The sequence below is a fragment of the Pseudopodoces humilis genome, chromosome 3 (genome assembly GCF_049639895.1).
Source record: "Pseudopodoces humilis isolate 2021_Gansu_Grassland_sample_001 chromosome 3, ASM4963989v1, whole genome shotgun sequence".
NCBI lineage: Eukaryota > Metazoa > Chordata > Aves > Passeriformes > Paridae > Pseudopodoces > Pseudopodoces humilis.
In genome coordinates, this window is record NC_142202.1 from 17337996 (window position 1) to 17352259 (window position 14264).

A 14264-nucleotide genomic window follows, 5' to 3' on the forward strand; every position below is an offset into this window, starting at 1 on the left:
AAAGGATTTTATATTTTTCAGTGTCTAGATTATCTGGGTGAAATGATCTGAAACTAACTGCTACTTCATCCCATTAAAATGTGTGAAATGTCAATGTTGCAGCTTTTCTTAATGTTGTACATATGACTATTCTTTTCCTTAAAATTAACCAAAATGCCACTTAGCAGACCAAAAATCGATATGCTATTTGGGAACTGTATTACAGATGTCAATTCACATTTCTACAGTTGAGACATCAAGCTTTGTAGAAGTTCTTATCTGCTTTTCATGTGTTCTTATGTACCTCTTCAATTCCAACTGAGCATCTGCACTATTTTCACAGCAAACAGGAGCAAACAAGAGTGCATTTCTGTGAGTAAAGCAATTTTAAGGAAGGTGTTAACAATAAAATCATTAAGTGATTCTTGCTCTGCCTGATTTAAATTTAGCATAAAAGTGTAAGCTTTACTGACCTACATCATGTCCACTGGATAAAACCCTATAGAGTGGGGCAAACCCTATATACTTAACTAAGCCAGCATTTCACTCACTTCCTTTCTGCTATGAAATCAATATTAATCTTTATTAACTTACTCTGAAAAAGTAACAGGGAGTTTTGACATCTCCCATGGACAAACTTCTGGCTCATGCCAGAGTACAACAGGGAAATATGTTTCTATCAAGGCACCAGAGATGGGAAAAGGTCAACACAATCCTATTAACATCCTAAATGTGTGTGTTTTCATCTGGAAGTTTAGTAACAGTACTGAGAGAGACGTCCTAGGAAGATGGGTTGAGAACTTTGGACTTGTCTAATTTGGAGCAAAGGAAGCTAAGCAGTGACCTCATTGCTCTCTACAGCTTCCTGAGACAGGGAAGTGGAGAGGTGATCTTTTCTCCCTGGGACACAGTGCTGGGACATGCGGGAATGGTTCAAAGCTGAGCCAAGGGACGTTTAGACTGGACACTTCTTTATCTAGAAGGTGGTCAAACACCTGACCACACCTTCTCAGGAGGGTGTTGATGACCCAATCCTGTCAGTGTTTAAGAGGTGTTCAGACAATGCCCTTAACAAGATGCTTTAACTGGGTCAGCCCTGAATGGGTCAGGCAGTTGGGTCAGGTGATCTTTGCAGGTCCCTTCCAACTGAAACTGGATTTGAGTTCAATTTCTATTTTAGTCTAACCCTGTATAACTCACTATATGCTAAAATAAAAACTTCTATAAATTTATAACATACAGGTGATTTGAAACATAAAACAATCCTATTACAACCATCTCCAAGGCTGGGGGGATTTTAGGGTTTTTCCCCCCCTCTCCTTATCCTCACTGCTCCATAGGGATGGTATCCACATAAGAATCCAGGATTTACTGACCAAATCTTTGGTTTAAGGTTCCTTAGAAACCCATTTTTGCAAGTCTGAGTTCTAATGCCTTTCCTCTTTCATCTTCAACAACTGACTAAATATTATCAACCACTAGGAGAGCTGGCTCTTTTCCTTTATAGCATCTACTTCACTTCTCTTGAAAAGGAATTAAATCATCTTCTCTGTAGGAAAATCTGAGAGCATATGAAGGAGCCAAGTCATACGGACCCTCCAAACACTTTTCTAGTATTCTTCTTTCCCTGAACTTTTCTCCAATGAATGTAGCCACTTTTAAACACTGCTCCAAAACTGTCAATAAGAAGATTGCCATCAAGCATACTTCAACTGGATTCTCCCTGCTTTAAATGGCAAAGTTTATACACAATTTAAAGTATACACTTCTTCAAAAGCTTCAATTGAAGCTATATATATATATATTCCTTAAACTTCTGAAGCACTGATGGCAGGACCACATAGAGCACTGCCTGGCAAATTAAACAAAAGTTCTGAACTATTAAAGAGAATAAAAAAAAAGCTAAGAAAAATACCACCATGAATCATTATTTGAAAACAAGCCAACAACTAATTTGGAGCAGACTAATATTATTTCAAGATCCTTCACAAGTCTAAAACCATTAGTCTTTTCTCTTTTCTTGGTAATTACAGTGAAATTAATAGATATGTTCTGGGATTTAAATGATGACTAAAGTAGTTTAAAACATTTTTACTGGCAAAAAGTCCCTTCCTTAGAAATATTTTATTTCAAAGCTGTTTTTATTACACTTCCCAGTTGAATGGAGCAACGCAAGGTCATGGCCACATCTTGTACTTCCCTGACAGGCAGGAAATTAACATAACCCAAGGAATCACAACACACACAGAAGAAAAACCCCATCTCATGATACCAGTGAGAATGAAAATGTCCAAGAGTGCCTATTTTTATGATGGTATCTCTCCACACAGCGTGAAGTGCATGTTCTTATGGGCATTAATGACTGACATTAAGCAATGGAAGTTTGGCTCTGGAGTAGGGAGACTTGGAGTGTCATAAATCACACCTCAACTGGTACATGCTTCAGTCTTCCTTCCTGCGCAGATATAAGACTTTGTGACTGGAAGACACCAGGGGGTTCAGTTTTGCTCTCAGAAAACCTCCTTTGACCAGAGAGTTTTTATAAAGATAGACTAAAAGCACTTAAAATTTCTCCAAATTATTCACCTAACTATGGGGACAAACAATACTTTTTACCTTTCTGCATATTTAATCTCTTGCAGCAAATGAAGATACTGTTACTTAAGATCTTTGCTCTAAATTTAGTCAAGGATTTCCCTTCAGTGTTGAACTCCTGTTCCAGTATCTGTGAATTTAGTCATTTAAAATGCAGTAACTTTTAAGTAAAAAAACAAATGTGTATTCAACACAATATATTTTAAAGGATTTAATATGTACTTACACAAAGAAGGCTCTTTAGCTTTTGTGAGTGCTAACAAAAACTTGTACATATATAATGCAACATTATCTTCTGGATCTCCTGACATGAAATTTATTTTGTATGCTCAGTAACAAGTAAGCAAAAATAATTCACTAACATTTAAGGTATCCAGTATTGTAGCTAGGATTCCAAAAAAGCGCTCTAGGATTGTACAGACTATAGAACAGATTTAACATAATCAAAGCTGTTCAGCAAATCGTTTGCAAAAGTTCATCGATTTGACAGAACAAACTAAACATCCTACAAACTAGAAATATAACGTAAGAATTTTGAGGCAAAGTATCCCATTAAAATGCTAGAAAATATGGGAAAAGTGGCAGAAGTGATGCAAATAAGCTTTTCCAGTCCAGTACATAAATCTGTTTATGATTTTACTAGAAAAGAACCAAAATACACACTAATTTGCAAATAGTCAGGCTAAGTTCTCTGAAATATCATCAGGATTTCTACCTGTAACTTCCCTTACCTTCATTGATCTGTCAGTGGTATCATCTCATTTCTATTTTGTATTGATAATCCAGGCTTTATTCAGTAGAACCTCATCGCAATTTTTGTGTAGCAAAATCAATGCCAAATTGATCAGGTACCCTCTGTATTTCCCTCGTGCAGTGTGCTTAGGGTTGTGTTTTGTTTTGCTGTTCAAGCACCACTGACCACTTAAAAGCATGCACATCAATTTTATTCACTAGAAGAAGACAACACTGAAATATCAGAGAGGAAGAACAAGTGATTTTGGAAGGAGTTAGAGACAATGATGGTAACTCATAAAGAGCTTTCTAAAGGTGATGTTGGTCATGCTGCACTTTTCCCCATCAAAAGGAAGACTCAAAACTTTAAAGTAGGAATACGTAAATCTTTCAAAACTCATCTCTTTAAGAGTGATTAAAATCAGGTCATTGGCCATGCATAGTTTAGGCTGTTGTTCTTTGTTGTCTGGTGTTGTCTTATTCACAACTGAACTTTAGTACAGCCTCCTACTAAATTAGAAGTACATGAAAACAACTATACATCGTCAAAACATTCCAACAAACTGACATCATTTTGGATGTTGTGGGTTTTTTCCTAAGTGTACATAAATGCTCAGTTTTAAAAGTCATCTCAAACCCCACACCAATTAGTCCTTTTCCAGAAGGAGCACAGCTGATGCTGGTTTTCCAGTCAATTTAGTACAAAAGAAAGGAGCCATGTTTTTTACGGTCTCCCTCCCATTATCAGCTTTACATCTTCTAAAGACAGCAGTTCAAAGGCTCAGCAGATTGTAAGTTATGAGTGAGCTCTTCTGTTGTTCAGGGAAAGGTGAGGGATACAGGGCACGGGAAATTCATCTTCAAGCACACACAGGACCTGAATTCCCTAAGGAGCAGAACCTGCAAGGCAAAATACGGCCAGGCTGGTACTCAGCTGCACTCAGACCAAAGCACGAACCTTCCAAGCACCACCTTCCTATGGCAAAAATGCTTGATACCAAACAACTTGAAGTCCAGACAAACACTAACATTTAATTAATACAATTAAAAAGCCTGCAAAAATCCCTTGGACAGCCCAGAATGACAGGGGTTTTGAAGTGCACTTAGTACTTCCTTAGCCATGCTATTTTTAATTTGGTCAGCAACCAAATTATAAATGGCATTTTTATTTGTATACTGGTCTTTGTGATACAGCCCTTTGCTTTCAGCTCCAGAAAGTGCTGCAAGTTATTTGCACAGCCAACAATGCACAATATTTATCATGGGAAGAGCAAATGAATTAATAAAACCAGAATAAAACTCTTAAGGTATCACACTCAGAGATCATGCAAGACTAAAATAAAACCATGTGAAAATGAAGAAGCACAGCTCAAATTAGACTGACATGAAAAATTATTACAAAGAAAGAAAAAGAACCAGTTTATTTGGTCACAGGGAAACCCTACTTCTCCACACGTGCACAACAGAGAATCCCACATTTGGACTCAGATGGATGCATGAGATGGCTTCACATTCCTTTTCCTTTTCTCAGCTACATCAAAACCCCAGCCACTGATCTGTTAATGCTTCATAATAAGAAGAGGAGAACTCCTATTTTGACACAGAATAAATGGCTTAAATGAGAATAGAGCCAGAATCTGTATTGTTTCAGGAACTCCTGATCTACAGCATGAACCAAAAGATTTGCAACATTCTGAACACCGAATGAAATGACAGTAACAGCTTTTGCCTTTTAGTTGATAAAGACTGATAAAACATTTCAGAAATCCCACTTCCAGAAAGCTGACTTAAAGGTTTCTTCTTAAAGATTCCTATTTTTAATCTTCCTAGGGGAAGGCAGAAAGGCTCTTTTATTAATTTTTAAACCATTATATGCATATGTGTTTTGTACTGAAGACATTAGTATACAATTCATATAAAAAGTGAAAACAAAAATATCTTTTAATGCATCAAAGAAAAAAGCAGAAGCTAACAACTTTCAAAATAGGATAGGTTGTTAAAAAAGCTTTGTGGAAAAATTTTTGTGAACAGTTCATGTTGCTGAAATGAAGATATTTGAAAATATTTTATACACATGTATACACAAAATCAGCTCTGCAAGCCACGCAGAATGCACTAGATAACATTTTTCCTTTTCCTTGAATCAAGCAGGGAACTGTTTCATAACAAAGTCTTGTTATTAAGATTGGTATTTGGCAAACATTCCCTTGCTTTTTCAAAAAACAGGAGATTTTAATTTTTTTCTGTTTTTTTTTTTCTGGTTCTAATCTTTATGCCAAATAATTAGAAGGAAAAATTTAAAATGGGTAAGAGGATACTGTAGTTTTCTATCCTTACTTCACAGCATTTTCATTTCTGTAGAGCTTTGTTTTAAAGTATTAAATAAAGTGTAAGTATTCATGTATATCTGCAGTACTGTTTGAACAGTGTGTGGCACAGAACTCTGAGACACAGCAGAACCCAGAATCCTAGAACAGCCACATAAATCTGCAATGCCAAAACACTTCAAAAGAAGGTTTAATTCTAACTGAAAACAAGATGTACAGTAAGTCTGGATGCTTTACCAGTTTCCCAACACTGTTTTTTGCCTTCTTTAGAATAATAATTGGCCTAGCAAGCAAAAACTGTGAATCGAGCAATTTAAACTTACTTAGCTTTGGGAGCTAAAACCTCAAAGTAAGCTGGTGGGATGAGGCACAATTCTTAAATTTTAGCCAAAGTAAGGATTCTGTGGGGCTTTAAACAGATTTTATTTTCCTGTTCCAGCTTGAGATGACTGCATGACCGTGTAGAGACCATACCATATATCCTTTCAGCCTTTTTTTTTTTTTACCACAGATAACTCAGATGCTTTTCAGAACAGTTTTCCTTACTTGTCTGCTTTAGTCAAAAGCATTAACAGTATAGTCTAAAAAAGTAAATAATAGTGGGTGACACAAAGCAGGTTCACCCTGAGCCAAGAGTGCTTACTTGAATTTATTGGCTGGACACTGCAAAAGCTCAAGCACTGCACATACTGGCAGCCTGGAGCATCTTCCTTAGCAGCAGCACCAGCAGTTCCTTCACAACTTCCTGAACTCTTCTGCCCTACCTTTTGTCTCTGAGTCCACAGACCTAAGTTTTCTAAATTTTATCATCAGAGAGATTCCAGCAGAGTTGGCATCAAGATTAGTAAGTGTACAGGTAGCTTTTAACTGGTGTTTTCCCATTAAAAACTTCCAATACATGCCTGAGGGAAGCAATCCAATTTGGTACCAGAGATACTACCACTGTTATTCCATGCCTTCAACAATCCTGAGATGACTTCCTGAATGATCTCTGCACATCCTTCCTCTTGCACTCCTATTTACATGCATACACATTGCTATAAGAAGAAGAGGTTTGAAAAATACCAGGAAAGATTGTAAGAGTTTTCTTGCTTTTTTGAACGGTAGTATTTAGTTCTTCTAGAGAACTATGCAACTGTTCACTATTTATTTTATCCTCCTTTCATCCCACTAAGCATGATATTGGGCTGCACAGTTTTACTTTTCCCTAGGGACTCCTAACTCGGTGCTTCCAGTGGTTAGCGATCAATCTTCAGGGTTCTTTCACAGCCTTACTTAGTTGGTTTTCCCCATTTCTGCTCCACTCTGGTGAAGGCTGCTGATGACTACAGAAGCAGGTGGCAGAAAAGGAGGGGCAGTAACTACCTATCTTCCAGTGTGTCTAAGCTCCCAGGTTTCTTGAGATAGGTAAGAGCACTCAAACAAAAAGGGATACTTCAGCATGAGTTCTCCAAAGGGGCAGGGTAGGGGGAAAAAAATCATCCAACAGTACTGAAGAGAATTAAATCTGCCATGCTCCTACAGAGGTAAAATTAAGAGTGGTTAGAAAGCAAATCAAATCCCCAGACAACTGCATTCTGATATGGAGAGGTGTTTAGAATTTCCCAGGGAGTGTTTGTGTGGTCAAGCTATTATGGCCACTGAAAAAAGAGGTATGATCATGTTTACATGAGCCATTTCTTAAATATGTGCACAAAATAACACAAGAAACTTGATACTCAAGATCTTTCAACCTCAGAAAAACATCTAAAAATCATCAGAATCATTACGGCCAAATATCTGGCCTCTTTTACCTCCTTTTACAATAGAATTTTTTACCACAATCATGCTGCAAAACACCAACCACTAAAACTATTTTCTTTTATGATACAGAACTTTTTCACCAACCTAAAAAAATTAACAGTTGTCCAGACTCTCAAAATATGGTGAATAGATGATGTTTCCATGTAATTTAGTCAAACGTCAAAGCTGAACCCACTACAAAATTCCAGATCCAGCCAGCTTTAAGAGGATAGGACAAGTGTGGCATTACTTCAATCTGTCTTTACTCACTCTAATCTGCAATGATATACCAGAGCTACATTCCTTTAATATTAGGTCACTGACAAATGTTAAGCCTTGGGCTTCAAAATCTGACAAAACCTGTTGTGCTGAAACAATCGGTTACCTGCCCAGAGCTGTAAGCATCAGTGATACAGTCTGCAAAGATTGCTCATCCTCTTCTACCTAATCACATAATTTCCCCCTTTTTAAAATTATAACAATATTTGAATGCATTTTTAAAAAATAGAAAGAAGCTAATTGAAGTGTAATTTGACTACACACTGAATTTAACTAATGTATTGTATGAGAACCTGCGTTTTGAATAACCCTGTTAAAATATGCACATTTTATAAAGCTGGGGTGATTTCCAGTCAACCCTGTAATAAAAATACCTGGAGAAGAAGCTGCTGTGCAGATTACAAGCTCAAACTGCAATAAAATTACAAGTGTGGAACAATGATCACATTAAAATATCACACACATAAGCATTACTCTTCTGTTTACAGGAAGTTACCCCAGCACGTAAAAAATGAATACACATTTATCACCTCTCCTTTTTGGCACTGCCAGGTAGTTACATATGAGGCAGTTTGCTTCTTCCTCAGTGCACATCCATCCACCTGCAATGCTGCATCCAGTTGCTCCCAGTTCTTCTCACCTCCCAACACATCTACATTGACAGTGGCCTCTCTGGGTGATAACTTCACAATGCAATGACAGACTATGGTATTTAGACACACCTTGTTGAGTATAGAGAGAGAAAAGAAGTCTTTGGTTCCATGCTAAGTGATAGATCATTATACACTGTCAATTAATGCAGCCACAGCTAGTTAATGGAGTAAAAGGGAACGGAAGCAGTTCAATAATCATTTGATATGGATATGCAGGGTATGCTAACAGATAGATTAAATAACTATAGATGCTTTAAAGGCTGGATTGAATTATTGTTTTGACTGCTCGCAGTAAAACAAACCATTTATCATAAATCATTATTCATAATTTCAGTACATTTTTGTACAAGTGTATGGTATGGCAAGGAAGTGCAGGATGAAAAACCAGTGTCTTGGCTCAAGAGCCAAATCAGAGCAGTTCAAACAATTTTTGTATCTGTGAAGTGTGACAGAAAATATTATTTTATCATATCCAGAAGAAATTTTCACTGTTATTATTTCTAGACTAAAACCAGAAACGCAGACTATGGATGGCATTTGTTCCCTTCCTCATGACTATGGAATACAGATGAAGTCTTACAGCCTTGCTGCACAAGGAGGAAAAGAGTGAAATCAGTGCAACCATTCCAACAGTTTGAAAAGTATTACTGATCCTACAATAGTTCAACTTCCTGCATACCTTTGCATACAAAATTATACAACATCTTTGCTTGACATTTAAGCAAGTATGGAGTGGAAAAAAGATCTCTGATTGTAAGCAGTTCTGACTAAGATTTTTTCCATTTGTAAGTAGAATAACTGGCAGGAGAAAGCTGATTTGCACTCTGCATTATCATCCCTATTTTCATCTGCTTCTACCTTAGGAGAAATAAAGCTTTATTCACTTTGAGTTTTTTCAACATTACATGTTTTCCCAGTCTGATATTTTTAGGAGTTTAAAATTAGTTCATATATTTCATTGAGACAATATCATTGTAACTGACTGAGAAACACTTATAGCTCCAAATTCTTGAACGAAGTTGCAGACGTTGGAGAACAGGGAGAAAAGGTAGTTTTTAATGCTCCCATGAAAATTCACCCCTTTTAGCCCAACTGCAACTCAGAAAAAATAATAACCATGCTTTAAAGCTTCAAACTGCCTTCCTTCAATGGGGAATTTGGTTTTTAGAAATTGCTTCTTAGATTGACTGATTTTGTCCAGGATCAGGACGCTGGAAGATGATTTTTCTTGTGTTTGTTGCTCCCTGATGCTCTGGAACTCCAAAGCTAACAAATACAAAGAGGCAGGTTCTTATGAAATGGAGAAAAGAAAGGACTAAAAGCTGGAAGAATCCCAAATTTCTCAATCTGAGCACAGTTTTGAAGTTTAGCAGATAACGTACACTGAAAATACATAAGGGCAACCCACTGAACCAGCTGGCCTGACAAAGAAGAAACACCCTGTACATTTGAGAATAGATCTGTTGAAAGTATTTTTCAATGCATCTTTTTAAGGAAATATGTGTTTTGATTGGACTGTACAGACACTCCAGATCTTTCAGCATATATTTAGCTATCTCTATACTGGTTTGTTTTACACAATATAGGTGTACCCTGTGCCTTCTAAAAGAGCTAATGAGCTTCCAAACAATCCCCAAGAAGGAAAAAAAACCAGCCTTTTTTTTCTCCCAAGAAAGAACTGATTCACCTTAGGAATATTCATGGATCCCAGCAAAACAAATCTCCTGACTTGGTTTCTTCTAGAAATAACAACTTGGCAATGCATCAAAAATTGATCTGTAAAATCATTGGGAAAGAAATTTGGTTTCTTTCCTTTCAGATGTACTTTTGTAAGAAAACAAAATAGTTCTGGAGAAGATTACCCATCCTGAGAACTAAGAAACAATGCAACCTGCTTACCTTATCCTGGCTATGTGTTGCTGCACTGGCTGATGCTGGAAATGGTCAGGCCACTGATGGTGAAGGCAGAAGGATGGGGAGGGCTGAAGACAGCAGGCAGGCTGATAGACAGGGGTGTGTTTTTGGCAAATAGAGGCTGAGTACTCAGTGTGTGGCTGCATGCAGCACGAGGTCATAGGAGATGGTGCTGAGCTGCCAACCACTGAATGACAATCTTGCTTGCTATTATGGCTACTTAAAGAATGATGGTATGGACAAGGGTGGCAGCATTGCGACAACATCTGCTGAGTTCTTTGGTTGTCTAAAGGCAGAAAGGATGGTTTGATTGTACCATTTAGTTGCAGGCAGCCATTTTGACTTGGTTTTGTTCTTGATGTTTCCTTGGATGGGAGCTGCTGGACCGTGATGTCTCCATCATTTGCTGCAACAACCCCTGGGCCAGCAGCATTTGACAAGATGCTGCCATTGCTCAGGACCACAGAGTCACTAGCATTGCTCATAGCCATGCTCCAAGTTCTCAGTGGACACGTGATGTTCCTGAAGAAACAAATAAAGCATAGTTTAGAGAGCTGCAGTGTTTTCAGATGCTCAAAAGTAACTTTAGATTAACATGAGTAAAACTCTGGTCTGAGCTCCACCTTTCAAAACGGAAATAGAAAGGAGTCACACGCACTGCCAGGAATGTTTTAAATTACTTAAATTTGTTAAACAAAATGTCAAGAGTGAAGTTATGTCAGTTTTCAGTGATTAAACCAAATTCTAAGTCAAATTAGTAGAGATTTGACAGTGTCTATGTCACAGCTAACAAGTAATGGCCGACATGCACAGAACAAGATCATTGTGCACAAAACTAAGCTAGAGCCACTATTTATAAAAATAGATTTCGGTATAAACGGTGTCACCATCCACACCTTGCACTGCAATTTACCTGTGTGCTTTGAAAACCTGCAGGAGACAAGCCCACACAAAAGAGATTATTTAATAACCAATAATATGCAGATTTCAGTAACCTCCTTTCCAATTTCTATTAAAAAAGAGGAATATTCATGTTTATAAAGAAATTTTGAAATGCCTCATTTGAATAAATCAAGCCATTTCAGCAGACATATCAAATTTTCCGAATAGTAGACTAGATCTTTAGCAGAAGCTCAAAATGAACAGTTACAAATACTGAAAAGACAGAATACAACCACATGCTTTTCCCAAGCTGACAAAAAAATAATCCCAGGATTGAATTACTGCTGATTGAGAAGCTCTTGTTTCTCAGTGACATGTATTCTAAAGGCAGTACATAATGTACTGTCTTGTAAATAAAGGATATTAAAAGGTTTTCCAAGCAATATGTAGGTAAATGAGAACTATTAGCATTTTAGAAGTGACCACAGCTTAAGATCAAAACTTGTGAGGTGCTCACAGCTGCCAATTTTACCCATCTTAACTATAACTTTGTTTTAATAAGATGAAAAGTTAAGTTGAAGATCATTATTTTGATAAACAACATGAAAGGTCAAATACCACGCTGATAAGAGTTTGCTACCCAATTTACGTGGGCCTGGGGGAGGGAGGAGGAGAAAGAGGAAGAAAAAACACTAATTATGTACTACTTAAAAGAATAAATCAACCCTTGCTGAAAAAACAGAATCAGTTAATTACTACTGCTTTGACTTTTTAATACTGAATTTAATTAACAGCATTACAAGTGCAAATTGCAAGGCTTGAATTACAGACACTGAACTTTGCAGAGAGAGACAACATACATAGATTAAGGCAGATAATCAAGGAAGTTTCTAACTCATTTTTTTCCCTGGTACCTCTGCTGAGTGCTCAGAGAGCTAAGCCTGTCCAGCCAGCTGAACTATTTAATTGCCTGAATGCTAATTCTGAGCAGAAAGTGCTTTGCCGACTGGAATGCTCCCCCTCGCAGCCCCCCGCGTAGCATCTCCCTGAGACAGAGCTAAATCCTCCACTTCTGAAACAAAAATTAATCCTCTGCTATTTGTTCTAGATCATGTGCAGAGCCAGATGCCCTGGGAAATCACTTTCTTTCAGAGAACTGCTCAGAACAGGAGAATATGCTGCCTGACAAGCAAATTGTTCCAGCCTTCAATTCCACGCATTCCTGCCGGGTACCCCCTCCCCTGGCCCAGGCAAGTCAAGCCCAAGGAGGACTTTCTGCTGAGCACAGAGAGCAAATTCAAGGGGCTGGATAAACTTCAGTTTGGTCTGAAAAGACGTGTTAGTTATGTGAAATTCCACTATGTTTCAGCAGTCTGGTTTTCTCTCACACTGCAGGCAACGCCAAACCTCCGTGGACACAGCGAGAGCTGGACACTGAGGCAGAGAAAGCTCCTCTCCAGGTGTCTGGCAGCATTTTAGGAATTTCTGGCTGCTTGTTTTTACATTCACTCACATAAGAGATAGGCTGCACGGTGATGCTGTTCCATTTGTTTCTAAGTTGGTTGGGCCCATCCACATTATCACTCGAAACTGCTGTACACTGATCAAAGTTACTGTCTACTGTAATAACTGAACAGAAGGGAGAGAGACTGCAAATATCTGATATTTCAGGATGACAGACACATCCCTTCACTTCAAACCCAGGACATGTACAACATTAATTTTTAGTGGCTGTTTTCAATCACTTCAAGAAGGAAACCACACATCTCTGTGCCAGGCACACACGTGCCAAACACAGATGCCCAAACTCGTGCCCGCAGCAGATGGGCAATCCTGGCACAGACACACGGGCTTGGCCCTTCAGTGGATCTGTGCCCCTTGAGAAAACCGGTATGGGAATTGTAACTTTTGTCCAGACAGCTCAGCAGTCTCCATTTAATATGATCAAAAATAAATGCTTTATTTTCCACAGATGTAATATCTACCTGTGTATCTTTTGTTCAGAAACGTTTTAGAACTACTGAATTTGACGAAAAGTACTCCATCATCATGTCATCAGTACCACAACCTATACATCTGCCTTTGTTCTCCTATTGAACAAGCAATTCATGAACCATTTCAAACATTAAAATTTTAACTGATAGAATTAACTCTTTCTTTTTTTCCTAAGCCTTGAGGAACTCTTGAGTTCTGTCCATTTTTATGGAGTCTTTTAGAGAGGCAATGGAAGCACCTGCTTGCCTTGAAGTTCTTTCAATGACACATTAAAGCAAGAGTACGAACAACTGGGACTCAAACCAATTCACTACCATATGAGCTGGGCTTGTACATTTTCATTTGGTTTGGTAACTTTTCTATTTTGAGTCATTGAATTTGACCAGGCTAATGCAATCTGAGTTTTGTTTCACTCGTGTTTGAGGCGATTAAAAATTCTGTACTATGGTACTTCACTTGTGTCCCTCTCTACAGAAGTGACTGCAAACCCACTGACAGCAAAATTTCACCTGCAGCTGCCACACCAAAATATATTCTTTGATTATGTTCTTAACTCTCCACTGCATTTTGTCTTCTCTGCCATAATTGCAGTGACTGGGAACTTAGAGAGGTGCAACAATGGCCCAATGAAATAGTTATCTGAGAGTCTTTAGCGGATGAATAAATAAGCCAATTAAGATGTGACAAGTAAAAGCATAGTTGAGATTTTTAATATGACATGGGCATGGAAAATCTAAAAATAAGAATCTTTGAAAATTTAGTCTTTAAGTATCCTGAATTCTCTCCATGTTGAAGTTTATTTTTGCAGCACTTCTCAGACTGCTTTAGGATCTGGCATTCTCCAGTAGTGGGGTTTTCAGACTTGTGAAAATTTACACCTGAAAGCTTTGAAGCAGTGGACAGGTATTCAGAATAATGAGGCTGTAGAAAATACAAGTTCTAATGCAGGCAGCCCTACTTAATAGAAGATTAAATACAACTAGAAAAAGTGTTAATCTACATGTTTAATACATCCCACGTCTCTAGCTGGACACAAGGTATTTTAAATCTCATCATCTGTTTAGAAATTATGCCAGCTGGACTGCTAAGGGAAGAAAACCAGAATTGTCTTTAATTACTGCACTCT

General features: G+C 37.8%; 1 protein-coding gene across 3 annotated transcripts in view; it reads right to left on the bottom strand.

Moving 5' to 3' along the window:
* Nucleotides 1-14264, bottom strand: part of DISP1 (dispatched RND transporter family member 1) — an 85075-nt gene that overhangs the window by 21044 nt on the left and 49767 nt on the right. For all 3 annotated transcript variants that reach the window (XM_088053528.1, XM_088053530.1, XM_005523309.3), the window contains one exon: nt 10247-10783. In XM_088053528.1, coding sequence (XP_087909654.1) covers nt 10247-10783 — 537 coding nt within the window. The remainder of the gene's footprint in view (nt 1-10246; nt 10784-14264) is intronic.